The sequence below is a fragment of the Rhinolophus hipposideros genome, assembly GCF_964194185.1.
Source record: "Rhinolophus hipposideros genome assembly, chromosome: 23".
NCBI lineage: Eukaryota > Metazoa > Chordata > Mammalia > Chiroptera > Rhinolophidae > Rhinolophus > Rhinolophus hipposideros.
The window spans coordinates 849927-875291 of NC_138069.1; the positions used below are offsets into that span (position 1 = coordinate 849927).

General features: G+C 36.2%; 2 protein-coding genes across 2 annotated transcripts; one reads left to right on the forward strand and one right to left on the reverse strand.

The window, feature by feature from the left end:
* Positions 1–6287: 6287 nt before the first annotated feature.
* On the reverse strand, positions 6288–7229 carry LOC308491804 (olfactory receptor 14K1-like; the record flags this gene model as incomplete). Its single annotated transcript, XM_081035849.1, has 1 exon — positions 6288–7229. One exon carries the CDS (start codon positions 7227–7229, stop codon positions 6288–6290), a length of 942 nt encoding a protein of 313 aa, XP_080891975.1.
* Positions 7230–11183: 3954 nt separating this feature from the next.
* Positions 11184–12041, forward strand: OR13G1 (olfactory receptor family 13 subfamily G member 1; the record flags this gene model as incomplete). The annotated part of the gene is made up of 1 exon (XM_081035850.1): positions 11184–12041. One exon carries the CDS (start codon positions 11184–11186, stop codon positions 12039–12041), a length of 858 nt encoding a protein of 285 aa, XP_080891976.1.
* Between the last annotated feature and the right edge of the window lie 13324 nt (positions 12042–25365).

The following is a 25365-nucleotide window of genomic DNA, read 5'->3' on the forward strand; positions in this document are numbered from 1 at the left end:
TCTTTCATTTATATTAACTTAACCCCTGAGGAGGCACTGTAAAAACCTTATAGTCTTTATGGAACATTGGAGCTTTTTATTAAGAATTTTTTAATAAAAAGGAAGTTTGAAAGCTATGGTGTATTCTTGGCAAATATGATGTTCTGCTCAGTCTACCACAGACATTTAAAAAAATCACATTTTAGGAGGATTTCTGGTCAATGTGGTTGGGTATATAAATGCTGTGTTTATCTTCTCTCACAACCACATCAAAATTACAAGTAAACTATAGAACAACTATCATGGAGAATCGCCTGAAGTCTAGATGAATCAAACTTCTGTAACTAAGGACAGCCACCTTGAGACTGGTAGGAGGAGCACAGGCATGGAATGAGCTGGTCCCTCACTGCGGTATGACCATTAAATATCAGGAGGGCTATCTCAGCTGAGGAGGTCCCCTGTAGAGGAGCAAGTGGTCCCAGCCCCACACCAGGCTTCCCAGATCAGGGTTCCAGTGCTAGGGAGAGAAGTCCCTATCATTTCTGGTTGTGAAATCCAGTGGAGAATGTGGTTGAGTGAGCCGGAGGGTGACTGCATTTCCAGGCACTCATCTTTAAGTGCCTACGCATGGACTTACTCACTGATGGACTCACTCTCTTTGAGTTCCAGTATTGGGGCAGCAGCTTGAAAGGTGCCAGGAACATAAGGGGAGGAAATGAGTTGTCTGGCTTCAGGGCAAGGATTGGAGGGGCAGCTTTCTCCCAGACTAAAGAGCTGGAGGAAGCCATTTTTTCTTTCTGAGACATCACCCCATCAAACATGCAGACCCAGGTGTCTTCCATACCTGAGTCTCCAAAAACCTGGATAACACCACTTGTCCACCCTGCCCTGATGATTCCTTAGGACTCCACCCCACCCAAATTTTGGTCACATTCAAGACACTTCCAGTGGCATATCTGTATAAATGACCTGTTTTGGCTCATGCTGCAGACTTTCCTAAAATCTCTCAAATGTTCACAATACCCAAATAAGCAGCATCTAATTTAGGTGTGTCCTATACCTCTTGCTGAGCGTCCCTAAGCCACGCACTAGCTACAGCCAACCTCGGTCATGGTTTGGTCTCTTGAGGCACATCCCACACCAGCATAGATGACAGATATCTGCAGATTGTTTTCTGGCTCATGCCAGATTGCCCTGGGAAGAGCACAGGCTATAGCTGGACCTGGCACACAGCAGGGCACCTCCCAGAGGCCTGGGGCTGGCACACTTGGTGGCCAGCTTCAGAGCCAGCTAAAGCATCACACAGCCACCTCTAAGAAGGAAACATCCAGTGGGCAGACTGGGCAAACACTAGAACTCTGTTAAAGCAAATCCTATTTCATAGCATCAGCCCCTGCACAACAGTACCTCCACTGTAGTCATGCCAGTTCTCACAACCAATCAGCCTGAGGGTCAATCCCTCCCACTGACGACAAAAGCAACCAACTGCAACAAGAGGGCACACACAACCCACACAAGGGACACACCTGGAGCACCTGGCTCAGGTGACAAGGAAGACTGAACCACTAGGTCCCCGGATACCTACTACATAAGGCTACTCTACTAAGACTGAGTATAAGACCCAGTTTTATATTACATTACATTATACCCAGTCTTATATTATATTAAAATATGACCAGGTGTTACATTAATTTTTGCGCCAAAAGACAAATTACAGCTGATGGTCCAGCTAGGTCTTATTTTCAGGGAAACATGGTAGCAGCCCTACCTAATACATAGAAACAAACACAGGGACATTGCCAAAGTGGGAAGACAAAGACACATGACCCAAATAAAAGAACAGAACAGATGGGTACTAGACTAGGCAGAGGGATCACTTCTTAAATTATATAAATGTCTAACCACTATGCTGTACACCTGAAATTAATATAAAATAATATTGAATGTCAACTGTAATTTAAAATTTTTTAAAAGGTTGGGAAAAATAGTTGAAGGGGAATAAGAGGTACAAATTTCCAGATGTAAAACAGTGTGGGGCAGTTTTCCCCAGCACTGGGGATGTAATGAGCAGCATAGGGAATATAGTCAATAATATTGTGATAGTGTGGTATGGTGTCAGATGGTTGCTGGACTTGGTGATCACTTCGTCAGGTATATATTATACATGTTGAATAACTATGGTCTACATCCAAAACTAATGTAATATTGTAAGTTAGCCATATATATATATTTTAAATCTTTTAAAAACTCACATTTTACAGAATAAAGAAAAACACAATCATAGTTCAGCACTCTTCAATGTGTCAAGGAATCGATCATATTCTTTTTGCCTTTTAAGACTTCATAAAATTCCCAGGATAGCACATTTGTGTGGGACAAACCTGTAACTAAATTCAGTTTAACATTCAACATTGCCATTTAAAAGTTACCATCACTCAAGTTTTCTTCCAGATTATGTCAGTAATGAATGTTTTACCAAAAACATAGGAAAAGTTTTTAAAGGAAACATGTTTCTCAGATAATATAACACAAAAATTATAAAAGCAACAAAGCCCTTCAATCTTATTTTTTGAAGAAAAGTCAACTTTTAATGTAGATCATTCTAACACAGGATGTGCCTGACCTCCTTCCCTTTCCTTATTATTTGTGTCCCTTGGCCATTAAGACATCTTAGTTTAACCATCTGACAAATGTTATAGTCCCTCTTAGCTGTTGTAGAAAAACAGTTTAGTCTCTCAGATGTATCATATAGAACTACCATGTTGTCTTGATATGATCCCAGCACAGTAATGAAGTAGTGAGTTATCAATATACACAAGTAAGAATAACAAAAATACTATTGTTATTTTTTAATTTGTCCTTTAAAAATGTAGGTCACTTTCTACTCACCTCCATAGTCCTAAAGTAGTAAGACATGTACAATTATTAAAAACAAATAATCAAACAAATAAATATTTGAATATTAAAAGTAGGCTCCCCATCTCCCACCTTTTCCCCATTCTGGTATTAAGTGGCCAAAACACTTTGAAACACCCTTTGATACAACAGATTTTGCAAATTCTTAGGAAAGCAACTTACAAATTGGGAGTTAGTGTGTAGGATCTGATTAACAACTACTGCTGTAGGTTACCAATTTCCTTCTGTGAAATATTAGTAATATTAGCAATGACTACAAGTCAACATAGTTTAGAAAGCTTTGGAATTCTTGTCTAAGGTGTATATTAAATTGCCACACTATCATAGAGGCTCATCTTGGATCTAGAAAGAGAATGTCTGTTAGGAACACTGGGCTTCTCCATGGAATAGAACGATCATTTTGCATTAAGCTCACCCTGGGAGCTTGGTTTTCCATTAGTTGTTACTGCAATGAGAAAAAGTCAGGCAGCTTGTGAGACACCCACAGGAACAGCACCATGAAAACGCTTTGTTCTCAGAGCACATTTATGGGTAAGGGAAGACTGTGGACTGCCTTGGTTAATACAGAATTTTCACAACTCACTGTGAGGTTCACCTATGGCACGCATACTGAATGGCTAGAGAAACGAGTAAAGTGGGCCAAACACTGATATCTGTCAGGTGACAGATATCTTTAAGAAGTTTGTCAATAACTAAGTGTAAAGCATATCCACACCTTACCAGTACATTGGGAAAGATCTCTGGGTTCTCAAATCCTTAGTGCACCCTTCATGGAAGAGAGAGCCAGTCTTCCTTCCCCCCATTCCTGCACCAAAAGCAAAGGGCCAGAAAGTGTGAGGGGAAGTGTGTTTGTACTTGCAACTGCTTTAAGAAAGTTCTAGACATTAATTTTTTTGTTCAATATATTTTCCGCTAAAATTCTCATTTAGATTAACCTTTTAGTTCACATTATCTCACTGTTCATTAGGAAGTTCCACCGAAGGAATTTTATTCCTCCAGAACCAAGACAGATGCCCCATTGCCATTTAGTCACTTCCAGTGGTACTTCCACAAATGCCCCAACACACACATTTTTTAAACTAAATTTATTGGGGTGACAATGACTAGTAAAATTATATAGGTTTCAAATGTAGAATTCTGTAATACATCATCTATATTTCACATTGTGTGTTCACCACCCAGAGTCAGTTCTCCTTCCATCACCATATATTTGACCCTGTTTACTCTCATCTACCACCCCTCTCACCCCTACCGTCTGGTGACTGCTAAACTATTGTCTGTGTCTATGAGTTTTTGTTTCTTTATTTGTCTGTCTTTTTCTTTGTTGTTTTCAGTTTTATGTCCCACATATCAGTGAAATCATATGGTTCTCCACTTTTTCTGTCTGACTTATTTCACTGAGTATAATAACATCAAGATTCATCCATGTTGTCACAAATGGTACTATTTCATTGTGTATGTATATATACCACATCTTCTTTATCCAATCATCTGTCCAAAGACAATTTGGTTGTTTCCATGTCTTGGCCACTGTAAATAAAGCTGCAATGAACATCAGAGCACATACATCTTTACAGATAAATGTTTTCAGACTTTTTAGGTAGATACCCAGGAGAGGGATTGCTGGGTCATATGGTAATTCTATTCGTAATTTTTTGAGGAACCTCCACACTGCCTTCCATAGCGGCTGCACCAGTCTCCATTCCCACCAACAGTGTATGAGGGTTCCTTTTTCTCCACAGCCTCTCCAACACTTGTTACTATTTGTCTTGTTGATGATAGCCATTCTGACTGGGGTGAGGTGATATCTCATTGTGGTTTTTATTTGCACTTCTCTGATGATTAGTGATGTTAATCATCTTCTCATATGTCTATTGGACATCTGTACATCCTCTTTGAAGAAAAGTCTATTCGGGTCCTCTGCCCACTTTTTAAATTAGATTGTATGTTTTTTTGTTGTTGAGTTGTATGAGTTCCTTATATATTTTGGATATTAGCCCCTTATCAGAACATTGTTTCCAAAAATCTTCTCCCATTCAGTTGGTTGCCTCTTTATTTTGTCGGTGGAAAAGCTTTTGATATAGACCCATTTGGGGTTTTTTTTTGCTTTTACTTCCCTTGCCTTTGAGATCAAATTTATAAAATCCTCTTTGAACCCAAGATCCATAAGTTTGGTACCTATGTTTTCTTCTATGCAGTTTATTGTTTCGGGTCTTATATTTAGGTTTCTGACCAATTTTGAGTTAATTGTGGTACATGGTGACAGTTAGTAATCTAGTTTCATTCTTTTGCATGTGGCTTTCCAATTCTCCCAGCACCATTTATTGAAGAGGTTGTCTTTTCTCCATTGTATGTTTTTGGCTCCTTTGTTGAAAATTATCTGTCCATATTCATGGGGGTTTATTTCTGGGTTTTTAATTCTATTCCACTGGTCTGTGTGTCTGTTTTTCTGCCAATATTATGCTGTTTTGATTATTTTTGTTCTGTGGTACAAGCTGAAGTCAGGGAGTGCGATAACTCCAGCATTATTCTTTTTTCTTAGGATTGCTTTGGCTATTTAGGGTCTTTTTTGGTTCCATACAAATCTGGTGGTATTTTGTTCTATTTCTTTAAAAAATTCCAGAAATGTTATATGATACAGAAGTCTGAAGACGGTAGGATGTGGGATTTATCACAATGTGGAAAGCAGTATCAGATGCTACTTTCATTAAATCAAATAAACTGTAAAAACAATTATCCCAATGTCCAAATCAACACATTAGATGAAAGAAAATTTAAGAAAGGGTAAAATATGAGTCCCAAATAATATGATTTACATCAAAAGAAACAAAGATATGAGAGAAACATTTTCTTAAATATGTGAATAATCATAAAAATTCATCATCAAATATATATTGGTCAAATAAATCAAACGTGACAAAACTGAGTACTAGTATATATTTTTTTAAACTTCAAAGTTAAAGTCATTTTTTAATTTAAATTCATAACTTTCATCAAATAGTGAAAAGCAAAGGCTATAAGTTAAATAAATAAAATATATATGAAAAATTTAGGATATTAAGACACTTGCTAAATAAATATAAAATGCTCAGGAAGATGGTAGTTTTGGAGGAATCAGAACCTCATACAAATCTCATATATATGGAGCTTATACAAGAGTCAAAATCATCAAAGTTGTAAGAAAATCTTCATAATTTCTATACAATTAAGAGATAAAGTGAAGGAGTATAAGGGAAGACTGAATTCCTATTCAAACTGACAAATTGAGGTTATCACCAATAAGACAGCATAATGTATTTACAATTTATATTTATCTCTAATACAAATAATGTCAAAAAGTTATTTAATGGTGGAACAAAAAAGAAAATCCTACTGGGTGGCTTCAGTTTTACTCATCTTTCTATTACTAGACTGCTTTTAACATTCCATAGGAGTTTTCCTAGAACTGATTTAATGTCCTTGTTCCTCAGACAGTAGATAACAGGGTTCAAGGTTGGGGGTACCATGGAATAGAATACAGACATCAGCAAGTCTAGAAGAGAATGCTCATCAGAACCTGGTTTTAAATAAGCAACAGAGCCTGTTAGAAGGAATGCACTCACAACATTGAGGTGGGGCAGGCAGGTGGAAAAAACTTTGGACTGGTTCTCTCTGCTTGGAATCTTTAACACAGTGGAGAAAATATACCCATAGGAGATCACAATGCAAGCTAAACATGAAAATGCATAACAGACCCCAATGGCCACACTGCAATCAATAATTGCATATTTTTCAGAACAAGTGAGCTTTAGTAGGGCAGGAACATCACAGAAGAATTGATGTATTTTATTGAATCCACAAAAATTCAGAGAGAATGTCCCAGCTGAGTACAAGATTCCCAAGGCCCCTCCATTGAGACAGGACAAAGCCATGAACTGGACACAGGCCCCTTTACTCATGACAGCTTCGTAATGCAGAGGGTGGCAGATGGCAACACAGTGGTCATAGGACATCGCTGTGAGGATGCCAATCTCTGACCCAGCCTTTGGCACCACCAGGAAGAGCTGTAACACACACCCCAGGAAAGAGATGGAGTCAGTGAAAGTGATGGAGTTGAGAATAGACTTGGGTACTGTAGCAGAAATGAGACACAGATCTAAGAAGGACAAATGTCTAAGGAAAAAATACATTGGGGTGTGGAGGTGTTGGTCAAGAATTGTGAGGAAAATGATGATGAAATTCTCCAACATGGCCACTAGGTAGATCAGTGAGAAGAGCACAGCATGAAGTCTCAATAGCCTCTGATTGTCAGTAAATCTCACAAGCAAGAATTCCATCATCAGTGTTTGATTCATGATGTTTTAAAATTGTAAACCACATATTGAGTAAAGAAAAATAGTTATATTAACTTACCATTTACTTCTGTATTTTTGAAACATGTATACTTTAGATAGAAAGTTTAAAAATATCAAGATATTATAGTTGACTCAAATATAAAAACAACTGTGGATATAACAGTTCAATATAACAAGTTAAATCTATTGTAAAAGAAGAACTCCACTTATGTCCCTAATTACTTTAAGTGATCTTTGAATAAGTTTATTTCCAATGGAAATTGCAGGATTGACTATGTAACTATAATTGTAACAGAGTGCACAGTTTTGTGCATAAATTTTAACCTAATTGTAAATTTTGGTGTGGATTAGATATTACGGATCAATTTTTTGCTTGCTGCATATTGCAATCTGTTTAAATAATCATTATGAAATGATGCTCTAATTTTTCATCCACTTCCTATTGAAGGACATTAGAGGTCATGCCCCATCTATCCACAGAAAAATAAATTCTTTGTTGAAAATATCATTAGAGTATTGTTGTTTCATTAATGCAGATATTTAGTACAGCATACAAGAATAGAAAACTACTCTAACGATGTTAATTAATTAGTTTACAAACGTTTGGTGACATTTTTTATGAAAAGAGCAGAATTTAAGATTATAAGCTGGACAATTGGCATGTAACACTAAGAAAAAGTTAATTAATACGAAGAACAAACAAACATTAGCTACGTGGACTACATCTAATGAGAGACGCTGTACCCTCCTGTCTTGAAGAAGGGCTTATCTTCCAGCATTGCTCACACACCCCAGCCTAGGGGGAAACCTGTGGTCGCATTTTTCTCCCTCAGATCATCCAGGTCTTTAGAGCCTCTGCAATTTTACTTTAGCATCACTTAATGGCAATTTCTTTACTTTCCATGCAGCCTCTTTTCTTCCTGAATATTTGTAGCTTTTTCAGTAAACATTCTAATTTAAGAAAAAATAATCTTTCTTAACCTCAATTCACAAGGCTGGATCTGGCACTAACTGCTGAGAGGAATCCCCCACTGGAATCTTTCTGCTTAGCTTTTCCCATCCTGGTCAGACTTCTGGGTGTCCTGGCCTGAGCCCACCTCTGCCATCCTGTTATGTGTCTCACCAGCAGTCCTGTTTATGTGCCGTGCTGCCACACCAGTTTCTCTTAGAAGCTGAATGGAGGGAGGATTCATAATCATTATCCTTCTTAGACCGTTCTACCTGTGGGAAGTAGTCTCTCCTTCAGTTTAATTTCAATGCCTCAATCCTCTGAGAGTCCCAAGGGCCCACACAGCATTTGTACAACTGAACAAGAGCTGAAATTATTCAGTGTCCTGTGGATGTGAGCCAGATTTGAAAGTCCCTCGCCCTTATGTTGATGTTCCTCTCCTCCTGGAAAATTAGGCCAGGAGGAGGAGATTCTTCGTGTGGTTTCTGTACCCTTCAATGTAACACTCTCTTAGCTTTCAGTTCCATTTTGTTGATCTTTTATTAATCTGTAATTCCAAGAACTGCAAATTAAAACATATACATGTGGTTTGACCAGGGCAGTTTCCCTCTTACAATTTGGACTTATTTTTCATTAATAAAATCAATATTGGTGCTGGGAGAATTGGATAGCCACGTGCAAAAGAATGAAACTGGAATGCTATCTGTCACCATGTACCAAAATTAATTCAAAATGGATCAAAGACTTAAGCATAAGACCTGACACAATAAACTGCATAGAAGAAAACATAGGTACTAAACTTATGGACCTTTGGGTTCAAAGAGCATTTTATGAATTTGACTCCAAAGGCAATGGAAGTAAAAGCTAAAATAAACAAATGGGACTATAAGAAACTTAAAAGTTTCGGCACGGCAAAAAAAAAAACATCGACAAAATAAAGAGGCAACCAACTGAATGGGAGAAGATTTTTGCAAACAATGCCTCCGATAAGGGCCTAATATCCAAAATATACAAGGAACTAATGCAACTCAACAACAAAAAACAAACAACCCAATTGAAAAATGGACAGAGGACCTGAAGAGACATTTCTCCAAAGAGGATATACAAATGGCAAATAGACATATGAAAAAATGCTCAACATCACTAATCATCAGAGAAATGCAAATGAAAACCACAATGAGATATCACCTCACCCCAGTCAGAATGGCTTTCATCAACAAAACAAATAGTAACAAGTGTTGGAGAGGCTGTGGAGAAAAAGGAACTCTCATACACTGTTGGTGGGAATACAGACTGGTGCAGCCGCTATGGAAGGCAGTGTGGAGGTTCCTCAAGAAATTACGAATAGAATTACCATATGACCCAGCAATCGCTCTCCTGGGTATCTACCCCAAAAATATAAAAGCATTTCTCTAAAGAGACACGTGTACGCCAATGTTCATTGCAGCTTTGTTTACGGTGGCCAAGACATGGAAACAACCAAAATGTCCTTCGATAGATGAATGGATAAAGAAGTTGTGGTACATATACACAATGGAATACTATTCGGCGTTAAGGAAAGATGATATAGGAACATTTGTGACAACATGGATGGATCTCGAGAGAATAATGCTAAGTGAAACAAGTCAGACAGAAAAAGCAGAGAACCCTATGATTTCACTGATATGTGGTATATAAACCAAAAAGAACAAGACAAACAAATGAGAAAGAAAAACTCATAGACACAGACAATAATTTAGTGGTTACCAGAGGGTAAGGGGGTGGGGGGTGGGTGATGAGGGTAAAGGGGATCAAATATATGGTGATGGAAGGAGAACTGACTCTGGGTGGTGAACACACAATGGGATTTATAGACGATGTAATACAGAATTGTACACCTGAAATCTATGTAAATTTACTAACAATTGTCACCCCAATAAAATTAAATAAAAAAAAAAAAAAAAAAGAAAAAGAAAAATGGGCAGAGGACCTGAAGAGACATTTCTCCAAAGAGGACTTACAAATGGCAAATAGACATATGAAAAAATGCTCAACATCACTAATCATCAGAGAAATGCAAATAAAAACCACAATGAGATATCACCTCACCCCAGTCAGAATGGCTTTCATCAACAAGACAAATAGTAACAAGTGTTGGAGAGGCTGTGGAGAAAAAGGAACCCTCATACACTGTTGGTGGGAATGCAGACTGGTGCAGCCGCTATGGAAGGCAGTGTGGAGGTTCCTCAAAAATTTACGAATAGAATTACCATATGGCCCAGCAATCCCTCTCCTGGGTATCTGCCCAAAAAATCTGAAAACATTTATCCGTAAAGACACGCGTGCTCCAATGTTCATTGCAGCTTTGTTTACGGTGGCCAAGACATGGAAACAACCAAAATGTCCTTTGATAGACGAATGGATAAAGAAGTTGTGGTATATATACACAATGGAATACTATTCGGCAGTAAGAAAAGATGATATAGGAACAGTTCTGACAACATGGATGGATCTTGAGTGTATAATGCTAAGCGAAATAAGTCAGACAGAAAAAACAGAGAACCCTATGATTCCCTGATATGTGGTATATAAACTAAAAACAACAAAAGAACAAGACAAACAAATGAGAAACAAAATCTCATAGACTCAGACAATAGTTTAGTGGTTACCAGAGGGTAAGGGGAGTGGGGGTGGGAGATGAGGGTAAGAGGGATCAAATATATGGTGATGGAAGGAGAACTGACTCTGGGTGGTGAACACACAGTGGGATTTATAGATGATGTAATACAGAGTTGTACACCTGAAATTATGTAATTTCATTAACAATTGTCACCCCAATAAGTAAATAAATAAATAAATACTCTCAATCACTAAATTCACACACAAACACACAAACACACACACAAGCACACACACCAGTCTCCTAATAAAAGTATTCAGGTTGCTTTAATTCCCAGTTGTTCACTCTGTAATATCTGCCATTTAATTTTCAAAACAAGACAAATAACAACATAGTAACTGAGTTTATGATTCTGGGCCTCACCCCATACCCTGAACTCCAGGGAGTTCTCTTCATCATCTTTCTCTTCATCTACCTCGTGGCTTTTCTTGGCAACATGCTCATTGTCATTGCCATAACCTATAACACCACCTTTCATACCCCCATGCATGTCCTTCTTCTGGCCCTAGCTGTCGTGGACATCATTTGCACAACAAGCATAATCCCACAGATGCTGGGGGCCATGCTAACATCAGGAAAGACCATTTCATATGGAGGCTGCATGTCCCAACTCTTCTTCTTCACGTGGTCCCTGGGGGCAGAGATGGTTGTCTTCACCACCATGGCCTATGACAGCTATGTGGCCATCTGTTTCTCTCTTCGCTACAGTGCTATTATGAACCACCGTACATGTGTGGCCTTGTTCAGCATCGTCATGGCTATTGCAGTGACCAATTCCTGGGTACACACAGGTCTCATCTTGAGGATGACCTTCTGTGGTCCAAACACTATTGACCACTTTTCCTGGGAGATACCCCCACTGCTGGCTTTGTCCTACAGCCCCATAAGATTCAATGAGGTGATGATGTATGCTGCTGATATCACCTTGGCAGTAGGTGACTTCACGCTCGCCTGCATCTTTTACGGTTTCATCATTGCTGCAATTCTCTGCATCCACGCAGCAAAGGGCAAGAGGAAAGCTTTCTCCACGTGCTCATCCCACCTCATGGTGGTGTCCCTGTACTACTTTCCTGTAATGTACACCTATATCCGCCCTGTCTCCAGCGACACTCTAGAAAGGAACAAGATGGTTGCTGCACTCTACACTCTTGTGACGCCCACATTAAACCCAATTGTGTATAGTTTCCAAAACAAGGAGATGTAGACAGGGATTAGAAAAGTCTTTGCATTCCTGAAATATTAGTGGTTTCAAGGGGAAACATCACCTCCCTGCTCTAGAATCAACTCCAAGAACATCTCAGATTTTACTGATCTTTGATAGTTTTCTCCGTCACCAATTTTCCTATTCCCTTTTAAGAAAAAAAAAAATCAATTCTGGGTAAATTACTTCCTTAGCTCCTCATTTATAAAATGCACTGATTCTGTTACCATTTTACTACTGACTTAGGCGCATCATTCCTAAAATATTTTCCTTTATGAAAACTTCAAAACTAACCATAGTATATATAAAGTGTTTCCTTTATTCTTATCCTATTCCTAACATTCTCATTGTCTCCATAAGTCCATTATTTTCATTTTAATAATACCTGTAGAATATATACATACAGTGTTATGTAAATATTTGAGTAAATATCATATATATCACAAAGAAATATTACTTCTAATATTACAGAATTAACTGTTCTATAAGTCAAATCATGTTTCCCTCTTACATAACAAAAAATATATTTTATCACCATGACATGTATTTGTGACACAAGCTATACAGTTTTGCCTTGAAATCAAAGTTATAATCAGGGTTCCAATGCAATACAATATATATTTTTTTCAATTAACAGAGGTATTCTCTCATACTATTCTTCTTGAAACAACCTAGTTCATGTCATTGTCTCCTGTTATAGATTATTTACTCCATGGATACAGAACCATATATTATTATTGATCGTCCTTTATACAACATTTAATGCCAAATTCTAAGTAAATTAACCCCCAACAGACAGCAACCAGAAGACTGCTCTCGATGCCCTCCAGCTGAAGACCACCAGGAACAAGTGTTACAGTGAACAAGTTGGGTTTATTGCATGAAAGAGACATCTCGTCATAGGTCAGTAAAAGGGTGCTGGAAGGTACTTATTTGGGATTGTGTTGGGTATTTGATGAAGGAAGATGGTCTTTCCCTAGATTGGGTGATGTCAGCAAATAGAAGTAATTTTATATAGAAGACAGAAGGAGTAAACATTGCTAAGCTGTAATTGGTGAAGTAGTAGCTGATCATATTAACAGGGAGGAGAGGATATTGGGTGTTTCTGAGGTTTGGAGTGCATTCCTATTTTCATCTGTGCTCAGTCATGTCAGTAGAGTGGACTTGTTTCTATCTTGCTCTATCATAGTGACCTTTTTCAATGCTATTCTGTGACTTTTGACAATCAAAAAGAGAACATCACCTAGCTAGCTGTTTAGCCACACAAGCTGGGTAGACAACTGTCAGAGGTTGCTTTTTCCTTTCTTACTTCTTTTTTTTCTTTTTAAATTTTATTGGGGAATATTGGGAAACAGTGTGTTTCTCCAGGGCCCATCAACTCCAAGTCATTGTCCTTCAATCTAGTTGTGGAGGGCGCAGCTCAGCTCCAAGTCTAGTCTCCATTTGCAACCTTTAGTTGCAGGGGGGCACAGGCCACCATCCCATGTGGGAATTAAACCCGCAACCCTGCTGTTTAGAGCTAGCTCTAACCAACTGAGACATCCGGCTGCCCTGCTTTCTCACTTCTTTAAAATTAAGCTCCTAGATGACATTTTCCATATGCCCTCTTTGTCTAAAAAAAAAAGACACATGAAAGTCAAATCACAATATAGGTTAATGCCTTTACAAAGGATAAATTCAAAATATTTGCTTGAATGTATTTCTTTTCTGAAATTAAATAGTGATAAGCATGGTTTAAAATAGTGAGACTATCATTTGAAGTATTCAAATTTATTGGCATTTAGATTTTTTAATCAGAAAATTTTAACGAGAAACTAATTCTAAATCCCTTCCTCTCAGAATGTTTCACTGTGGTTTCCAAATTATTCTTGTTCATATTGCATGTGCATTGCATTTTGTAATATGTATGTAAAGGAATATCACATCAGATAATTTGGGCTATCTTGCTTGATTCTTTACCTAATCCATTATACTGACATATACACCACATGCGACACAGAAGAGAATTAACTCTGTGAATAGCTACTTGTCTAGAATATTTATGTGTTATCTACAAGAGACTATAAACTGTGTGAAGTTGAAATTGCATCCATATTTCTTGCATATTATGTTAAACCACTTAGCAGTGCAAATATCCACCTTAAATTATGAATCTATTGATCATTTTAAGAGTCAGAGAACAAGAATGGTTTAAGTATTTCATGACATTAATTTGTTAATATGTGAATGTGGGGAGGGGAGAATAAGGTTGGTTATATAATGGATTTGCCCTTCATTGTACCTAGTAATTGAAATAGTGTATAATGAATATTCCACAATGATCTAGGCTAGTTCACTTAGAACATGGTGATAATCTCGGTTTGGACCTCATGTAGGCTACTTTAGATTTCACTGGAGAAAAATTTTGTTCTATTGAATGCAATTGTAGGGAAATTCTGTATTAAGTCTCTAATAGGTTCAGCTACAAATAATAGAGAACACTATTTCAGTCCTTTTAAACCAGTGAGGAGGCTTATGCCTTATGCAACAGAAGTCTGGCATTAGTCAATAGTACATATAGCTGCTCAGTGATACCTGCAATGAGCTAAGTTCCTTCCATCTTTTTGCTCACCATCCAACTTAGTTTGCCCTCGAGTCAGAAATGGCTTCTGTATTACGAGGCATCTCTCCAATGACCCAGGCACAATAAATCCCAAAGATGGAAATGTCAAAAAGCAAATGGATCTTCACAGATTATTTTTAACTTTTTTCAGCTTCATTGAGGTATAACAGACAAATAAAATTGCGAGATATTTAAAGTGTACATCTTAACTATTTTTTATGAAGAATCACCTACTCAAGAGCATGTGTGTGTGTCATATTGGTCACAACTACATCACTGCATCGTCTCAAGCTGTGAACTCTGTTTAGAAGAGAGAATGTGGGCACTTGGCATCCGTGAACAAATTTGGAGTTCATACATATGAGGAAGGAAGAGACTGTTCACATTATGCCAGTTACCAGTAATACCTTTCAACAAATATATCATAGATACAGATTTGGGATGAAAAACTTAATGGTGGAATAAAATTGGATTGAGAAAGGGACAGGACCAAAACTGAGACCACCATGACACAAGTTTCAATTCCACAAGTGGTAGTTATATTTGCCTTAACAATTATAACCCTAAAAATTTTGGCTATCATTAATAACTATTTTATGTTTATATTGTATAATATAAAATTATGAATTAAAGACACAGTGAATAATATTTAATACTTTAATAATAAATTAATTTTAACTTAATAAATAAATTTTGACCACACCAGACAATTATTTTATATTAATGACAATAGTTTTGGTCAGGGCAATGTGAGTAAATATACCTCAATGTTTTTGAAATTTTATTTAATACTTTGTGATTAATGAATTGATGACAATGCTGTAGGTATATTATTCTGTAATATTTAGATTCAGTGACTCCCAGAGCTAAAAATGACACATATTAAATGGACCAAATGCATTACTTTTGTGCTTACTATTATCAGATGCTTACTAATAAACCAGATATTTTTCAATATATTTCCACAATTATACCAAAATGCTGTTGACCCTTGATCTTACAAATAAATTGAAGCTATTACACAAATGTTTTATTTAAAATAAGTAATAAACATATTTTGGTCTCTTGGTAATTTAAAATGAGGTTAGAGAATTGTGTTCAGTAGGCACACATGAGGTTTTAGAGATCATTTGCTTACATCATTTTTTCCAGTAAAATCACATGATGGTAGACATGTTTTCAAACATCTGGTCTCATTTTTTTTTCTTTATAAAGAAACAAATGGATTCTAAGGCAAAATAATTCAAATATATGTTATCACATTGATAATTTTTTGGAGTTAAATGGACATCTTTTTAATTTTAAAGAAGACATAGTTGAGTTATTTTTGGGTGGTCCAAAGATCTGAACTATTTTGTACTTTTTGCATAGATATTGATTTAAAGAGTAGGAGTTTTTTCAATAAAAATGTAATATCAAAAAAAAAAATCTGGTCTCTTTTTTCTTTTATATCAATAGTTTCTTCCTAAAACAAGTTAATTTCCGCACTTGTTTTTAAAATGCAACCTCTATATTATTAAAAGGATAGAATGTTTTAGCTTTTTGGAAATTTAACGTTGAGCTAGGTATCATGCAAATGTTCCTAATAAATTTTTTATACTTTGGAATTTTCATTAAGGTCAAATGATTTATGTTGGAATTATTACAAAAGGTGAAGGGATTAAGAAGTACAACTTGATAGTTACAAAATAGTCACAGGGATGTCAAGTACAGCACAGGAAACATAGTCAATAATGTTGTAATAACTACATATGGTGTCAGCTGGGTAATGGACTTATAGAGGAGGTCACTTCGTGAACTATATAAATGTCTATCCACTATGCTGTACACCTGAAACTAACATAAAATAATATCGAATGTCAACTGTAACCGAAAGAAAGGAATAATTGAAAATATATTTTTCAATTACAGTTGACATTTAATGTTATTTTATATTAGTTTCAGGTGTATGGCATAGTGGTTAGGTATTTACATAATTTATGAAGTGACACCCTCGATAAGTCCATTACCCAGCTGACACCATGAGTAGTTAATTCAATATTTTTGACTACATTTCTTAAGCTGTACTTTACATCCTCATGACTATTTTGTAACTATCAAGTTTTACTTCTTAATCCCTTCACCTTTCTCACCCATCTCCCCAACTCCACTCCCAACTGGCAACCATCAGTTTGTTCTCTCTATCTATGAGTCTGTTTCTGTTTTGTTTGTTCAGAGTTTTTTGTTGTTCTTTAGATCCCACATATAAGTGAGATCATACTGTATTTGTCTTTCTCTGTCTGACTTATTTCACTTAACATAATTCATCCATGTTGTTGCAAATGGTAAGATTTCATTCTTCTTTATTGCTGAGTAATACTCCACTGTATATATCACATCTTCTTTATCTACTTACCTATCAATGGACACCTTGGTTTCTTCCACATCTTGGCTATTATAAATAACACTGCAGTAAACATAGAGGTGCATAGATCTTTCCAAATTAGTGTTTTGGCTTTCTTTGAATAAATACCCAGAAGTGGAACTTCTGGATCATCAGGTGGTTCTATTTTTAATTTTTTGAGGAACCCCCATACTGTTTTCCATTGTGGTTGCACCAATTTGCAGTTCCACCAACAGAAGAGTTCTCTTTTCTTCACATCCTCACCAACACTTGTTATCTGTTGATTTATTTATAATAATCATTCTGACAGGTGTGATATGGTATCTTATTGTGGCTTTGATTTGCATTTCCCTGAGGATCAGTGGCAACTATTTAAATGAGCAAACATACCAGGTTTGGATGTTAATATGAAGCAAAAGGAACTCTAATGCATTAGAGGTAGGAATGAACAGTTGTGCAATCACTTTGAAAAGTAATCAGGAATTACTGGGTAAATATTTCATGACTCATTTATTTCTGTGCCAGGTGTGCACTCTAAAATGATTTCCAGTTCCTCAAGGAGACTTGTGCAGATACACTCATTGAATTCGTATTTGTAATAGCAGAAAAGCAGAGTGGAAAAAAACGGAATAGGTTATGTGTAAACAATGCAACACTACATAACAGTTATTTTTAAAGTGATTTACAACCATCAGTACTGGCACGAATGACTCTTCTAGGCAAAAACTAGAGTGAAAAAAAAAGTCAAAAGAACACTTTCCGTATGATTCTTTGAATATAAAGCTCCAAAATGACCCATCCACATATTTGAAGATACAAACGTTTATGATAAAATTATACAGAAAAACAAGGAATTGACTAAAACAAAGTTAAGGATGTTTTAGCTCTCTGGGGAAGGCAGAAAGAGACAACCTGGGGTCTAACTGCATTGTTGATGTACATTTCCTGTTTTTGCGGTGATCGCAGTTTAGTCTACTGTTTTCTTCTCTCTGAATTTTATTTTTTTTATTCATTTCAGGTATACAAAATAGCATAATGATTAAACATTTATATACCTCACAAAGTGATAACTTCAATAAGTCTGTTACTCATCTGACACTGCACGTAGTTCTTATAATATTATTGACTGTATTCCCTATGCTGTACGTTATATCCCTTGATGAAGTTTTTATATTACAGTTGACATTCAATATTATTTTATATTTATATTTTATAGTCTCAGGTGTAGAGCGTAGATTAGACATTTATATAATTTATTTCAAAAGTGTAAATAGTAATAGGATATATATTCTATTGTGTTTAAAATATATTTCATAATATAAATTAAAATAATTTTAATTTTAAAAGTGTAAAAAAATCAGCATAAAGCCACCAAGGATACCACATTCTGTTGTTCTACTGCAACCTGTTAACAAGCACATTATTGTTGCCCTACTCCTAATACAGTTACAAACACAGACATGCTTCTAATAAGCAAATGGTCCGTGCAGGGTGTTCAGGAGTTACCTAATATGGCAGACACTCAATAGCGCTTATATTACACTTGATCAGAAAAGTCAGCAGTTAATTAGAACATTCACAGCCATGGTAGTCTGATGGCTAACAAGTATATGAGATGATCACTTCTGTAACTAACCCATAGACAACAATTTAAGCAGCAATGAAATATTGCTTTATTCCTACAAGAATAATGATAAATTTAATGCTATGCTTGAGGGATCCTAAAGAAGCTAAAGAACCAAAACCAACAACAAAAACCAGAGGACATGTTACTATAGATGTGACAGGAAAAAAAGGGAATAAATTGGGATCAACTTGGACAGGAATCTTAAACAATTCTGCTCCAGACCCATAGAGATAAATAATGTGTATATCAAATATACGTGTATTTGCATATTAAAACAAAAGTTTTCTCTGACAGGAAACTCCAGGTGAATACATCTGCAGATCTGAAACAGGTGAAATGTTGCAGAGTGGGTGGTTCTGAATTACAGGTTTCGTCACTGGGGGAAGAAGTAGCAGCTTCCCAGGGACACTAAGCAATGAGGTCACGCGAGGGATGGGGGACTGGAGCAAGATCCTTGATGTGAAGCCAGAGGACACAGTAGGTTTCAGGCCTATTTAAAGGGCTAATACACATTAGTCAAGCCACTGCTTGTGGTTAAGCTTTTAAGGGGAAGGTTTGAGGTCAGAATTAGAAAAGAAAGGTTCAGTATCACTGTTAAGGGACTAAGACCAACTTTGTTTTAGCTCTGGATCTGCTATATCCACAATATCAAAATTTCAAGTAATGAATCACAGGAACCAATTTTCAATTGGAATCCCAGTTGGCTGCTGGGAGGAAGTTACAAAAAGGTAAGCACAGAAGGGGAAGCCAGAATACAGCAAGAGAAAGAGAGAGAGAGAGAAAAAGAGAGAGAGAGAGAGAGAGAGAGAGAGAGAGAGAGAGAGAGAGAGAGAGACAGAGACAGAGACAGAGACAGAGACAGAGAGAGATTGAAAGAGAGAGACAGAGAGAGAGGTCTAATGGTAAGAAAAATAGCCATAAACTACCATAATAATAGGAATTATTGTCACAGACAGAATTTATGTTGTGGATGAGAAGAGACTTACATCCCTCCCTCTGTCACCCCTTCCCCACCCCCCACCCACACACGTGCACTTTAAATTTAATAGAATAAAAGAATAACTTTTATTCTAAAAAAACAAAAATTATGAAACAAAACATGAACGGTGAAAGGAGTAAAGTGGATATAAAATAAACAAAACCAGAACTCTTGGAAACATAAAATATATTCAGTGAACTAAATAATAAAATAAAGAAAATGCATTCTACATAGTCAAAGAACAATTTAGTTTATTAGAAGACAATAATGAGGCATTGGCCCAGTATGTAACAAAGAAAGTAAGATCAGAAATATGAAAACCTGCTATAATATGGAGAGAACGAAGACAGTATGTGGGTGATGGGTGATGAAAACAGCTTGGACTTTGCAATCTTCTTTTAACATTAAGTGATGGTGTTTATTGATTAGTTTGGGTGGGGGGGAAACTGAATCTTTTTAATATTTTATTCAATTACAGTTGACATACAATATTATACTAGTTTCAGGTGTACAACATAGTAATAGTTATTTATTTAATTTACAAAGTGAACACCCTGATAAATTTAGTTCCCATCTGACATAATACATAGTCATTACAATATTATTGACTATATTCCTTATGACACACATTATATCCCCATGACTGTTTTGTAACTACCAATTTGTACTTCTTAATTCCTTGACCTTTTCCACCTAACCCCCAACACTTGTCCCATCTGTCAACTGTCAAAATGTTCTCTATTTCTATGAGTTTGTTTCTGTTTTGTTTATTTGTTTATTTTGTTTTTTATATTCCATATATAAGAAAAGCTACAGGAGTTCATCACCATCAAACCAGTATTACAAGAAATCTCAAAGGTATTGGTTTAAGAAGAGAAAAAAAAGATTCAAAACATGGATAATAACATAACAATAGCCACATATCTATCAACAATTACTTTCTATGTAAATGGATTAAATGCTCCAATCAAAAGACATAGGAGGGATGAATGGAAAAGAAAACAAACCCCTTACATATGCAGCCTACCAGAGACTCGCTTCAGATCAAAAGACAGAGACTCAAAAGTAAATCTGTATGCACTCCTATGTTTATTGCAGCACTTTACACAATAGCCAAGATATGGAAACAACCGAAATGCCCATCGGTAGATGACTGGATTAAGAAGCTGTGGTACATTTATACAATGGAGTATTACGCAGCCATAAAGAAGAAAGAAATCTTATCATTTGCAGCAACATGGATGGATCTAGAGAACATTATGTTAAGTGAAATAAGTCAGAAAGAGAAAGACAAGTACCATATGATCTCACTTATATATGGAATCTAAAGAAAAGACTATGTGAATGAACTAATCAGAAACAGTTTTGGGGACACAAAGAAAAAAATCGAGAGTTGTTAGATGGGTGTGGGGGGGGGTGGGGATAAGGGGAAAGGTGAAGGGATTTGGAAGCAGCTGGTAACCACAAGATGGCCTCAGGGTTTTTTTGAAAATTAATTTGGGGAAGGTATTCTACAATGTTGTAAAGATTTTGTTGGGTATCCGATGGACATGCGTCCTATTTGGGAGACCACCTCAGGGATACTGTGGATACCTGATCATGACATTGTACACCAGAAGCTAAACATTAATGAATGCCAACTATAATTTTATATATATAATGTGATGGCTCAGTGTGAGGTCGGAGGGATAGTGGATGGGGGGAGGGGGTTCACTGTGTGAGGGATATAAATGATGAACGTCTAAGTATTACCTTGTCTTGTACACCTGAAACTAATAAAAAAAAAAAAAGTAAAGGGATGGTTTGGTGTCCATAGGGCTTAAGTGTTGCTCTAAGACAAACAAATGAGAAACAAAAACTCATAGACACAGACCATAGTTTAGTGGTTACCAGAGGGTAAGGAGGGTGGGGGGAGGGAGATGAGGGTAAGGGGGATCAAATATATGGTGATGGAAGAAGAACTGACTCTGGGTGGTGGACACACAATGCAACATATAGATGATGTAATACAGAATTGTACACCTGAAATTATGTAATTTCACTAACAAATATCACCCCAATAAAGTTTTTAAAAAAAGAAGCTCCCTTAGAGAGCTGTTGTTCATCATTCTTTTTTTCCCCAAGATCTTGAAATTATCTTTTAAATTTTTATTAAATTTATTGGGGTGACATTGGTTAGTAAAATTATATAGGTTTCAAGTGTACAATTCTATAATACATCATCTATATACTGCACTGTGTGTTCACCACCCAGAGTCAGTTCTTCCATCACCATATATTTGACCCCATTTTACCCTCTTCTACCACCCGCCCCCTCTTACACTCTTGTAACCACTCTGTCCAGGACAGCTCATTTCTCTATTCTTACCTTTAAAAATCTCTTGAGATGGGTATTCTAAAATATCTCTTTTCAGTGGTTAAGCTCTGATAGTAGAGAATTTTTTTTCCTGCTTCAATTGACAATTTTCTCACTTTTTTATTCCATTTCAAGAGGGGGAGCTATTCATCAGCATTGTCTTAAGAAAAACACTCTTACGTTTGACATTATTTACAGTCATTATGGGGGGCGGCCAGTTAGCTCAGTTGGTTGGAGCACAGTGCTCTTGACAGAAAGGTTGCTGGTTTGATCCCCATGTGGGCTGGGCTGCTGTGGGCTGCGCCCTCCACAACTAGATTGAGGTGGCTACTTGACTTGGAGCTGATGGGTCCTGGAAAAACACACTTAAACATTTTTTTTAAGTCATTATATAACCATAAAAAAAGTAAAGGGATAGAAAAAGATATTTCATGAAATTGGAAATGGAAAAAACAGCTGGGTAGCAATACTTATACCACACAAAATAGACTTTAAAACAAAGGTTGTAACAAGAGATAAAGAAGGACCCAGCAATTCCACTTCTGGGTATCTATCTGGATTTTGCAGTCTTTCCTAAGATACAGAAAGTCTAACCACCACACAGTATGTTATAAAATTTTATGATTTTCCAAATTATAATTAATTAAATATAAAGTATCATTAACATTTGTTATATAATGATAAATAATGATAATTATGTCATTAATTTAAACATTTATGTCACTGAAACACTATCTTAAAATCAGCACAGGGGTAAAGCAGGGATGCAGCAGTTATGGGAAGCCTGTTACATGCTTCAATCCAAAAGATATGTTTAAGCAGTTGGGAAGGTGGAACACTGAGTAGAAATTGATTAAACAATTTGACACGGGAGCATAGCCATCAAAGTAGCAAGAAGAAGAGAAAGCTAAGAGAGCTCCTTAGCCTGAACATGCTCCAGGAGCATCAACACTCTTTTTCACAAGAGGGCTGAACTTGAAGTACTCTGACTAAAATTCAAAGGCAATTCAGTCTAGTCTATGATTGTTGGTACTTTTCACCGAGGTGACTAAATGTTTTATGCAATGGATACCATTTATTGGTTTCTGTTTTTTAATATTCCAGCCCCAGTTCTTGGGCTTAATGTTTAAATTTATGTGTAAACTTTTAAACAATCAGTTTCTTGTAAGAGAGTTGAATAGCATGTGTTTCTATACTCAATAAAATACCCAATTGTATATTTAGTTCACTGACCATTTTAACATAAATGTGATATAGTCAAAACATTAAAATAAAGCTAAGTTATGGATCTGGAGTTCTGCTTTCAAGATGCTGGAATAAGGAAACAACTCTGTCCTTGGAATGATCAGCTTATTTCTATGGTCAGTCACCATAGAAAGAGCCTCGTAAAGCATGACCACCGAGCTAAATGAGCCCCAGCCATCAAGAAGAGCTCATTCTGATATTCTACTATTTCAAAATAATAAGTACACTGTTGTCCTCCCACTCCCACTCGTAAACACAGACATGGAGTCTTTAATGATGAGTAAATGCTCTATGCGTTGCTTATGAGAATTGCATCCGATCCCAAGAGAAACTGAACGCTTTTTCTCAAAGTTTCTCTTTGATATCACTGTTCCCTTAAGAGATCCTGGGGCTTCATCACTGTCTGCAATGCCAGAGAGCTGAGTTAGAAACCCAAGGGACATTTTAACAAGCTCTTATTTTCCTAAAATCCAAACTACAGGTGCAAGGACTTGTAATTTCCTCTTATTAATTATAAGTTTTTAATTGTTATATTGTAGCTTTCTAACAGGTCCCTTGATAGTTTCAGAGCAGGGATTTAGCTGGCAGGGCTCTCCCAGCTCCAAGAAGTTGCCGAGTAACAGAAAATAAAGCTGCTTTCAAGCATTTTTTTTTTCATGGTCTGAAAGACACTTTAATTTTTGCTCATTCCCCATGCTTTCAACCTGCCCTTTTTAAATAAATAATCGCACTGGGAGGTCAAGTGATTATCAAGTTAGGAAAACCAAGTCATACCAAGGGAACTCTGTGCAACGTGTTCATCAAACAAAGCAATCACGCTTTGAATTCAAATTATTGGGTAATTCTGAGGTTTTTTTCTTTGTTCTCAAACGAAAGTTCTTTGTTTTTATCATTATTTTTTTCATACACCACCTAACTCACCTTTGGAAAGCAGAGTACTGTATTTTGCCATGTATAATGCACACTTTTTTCCCAAATTTGTGAGGGAAAAATAAGGATACATATTATACATGGGTAGTACTAATTCTGTATCTATGTATACGTTTTCAATTCTCTTATTTATGCTTATGAGTTAAAATGTAGCTCTAAAAATCAATAACAATATCCATAAGGAAAATAATACCCTGGAATATGATAATCGGTTTTGTTGAATTTACAACAAACTTGCAACAATGAAGAATTCTTGGCCTTCTATAATGTGTAAATATTGTAAATTTATTACCAGTACATAAAATTTCTTGTACCTTGTGTCTGTTCTTGTGTTTTGTACTTATTTGTTACATAAAATTTCTCGTACCATAATATGTTAAAAAATAAATGTTGAAATTCCTTTATAATGCAAAAAAACAAGTACCTAAATGTAAACAAATGAAAATTTGAATTAAAAAATCAAAATGAAAGATTTTTCTCCCTGAAAGTTTCGGCCAAAAACATGGGTATGCATTATATACTGGAGCACATTACACAGGGCAAAATACGGTGTATTACTGCATCCTCCACTGTCAAGCCTCAGGAGAAAATGTACTAACATTTATGAAACAAACCAGCTCTACAAAACCAATTTTGATTTTATAAACTTCTCATACTCCAGTCCTTTATCACATCCTCCTGCTACCCATTACATCAAAACAACCAAAGATAGTTTACTAGACAGACTGAAATGCTTAAGTAACTCATTGCTAGTCACATCATGAATGCACTGGGGTTTAACAGTTGGTCAACCAGCACTCATGAGGAGTTAGGTACACAACTTTGTAGGTACACAACACAAAATGTCCCTTGCGGATATTGGAAGCCTAACTTAGGCGTTTCTAAGTTTCTACTCTCTTTTTATAGCCACCATTATCTTTTTGCCTTTACATATTTTTTTTTCAGTTAATGATAATCTTTTAATTATTATTGATAGTGATACAATAAACATTTTTATGTCATGAAATCCTTTGTATCAAACTTCTTTCACGTCACATTCTTGTTTCATCTTTAAACAAGAGATTCATCTTTAAACATATCAATACAGATAATAAAAAGAAAACAATATGTTTTGTGTAGTTGAAGATCATTCATCCTCATTGCTGTATAGAATTCTATTGTGTGAGTATAATTACATTTATTAATTATCCCACTGTTGATGGCCT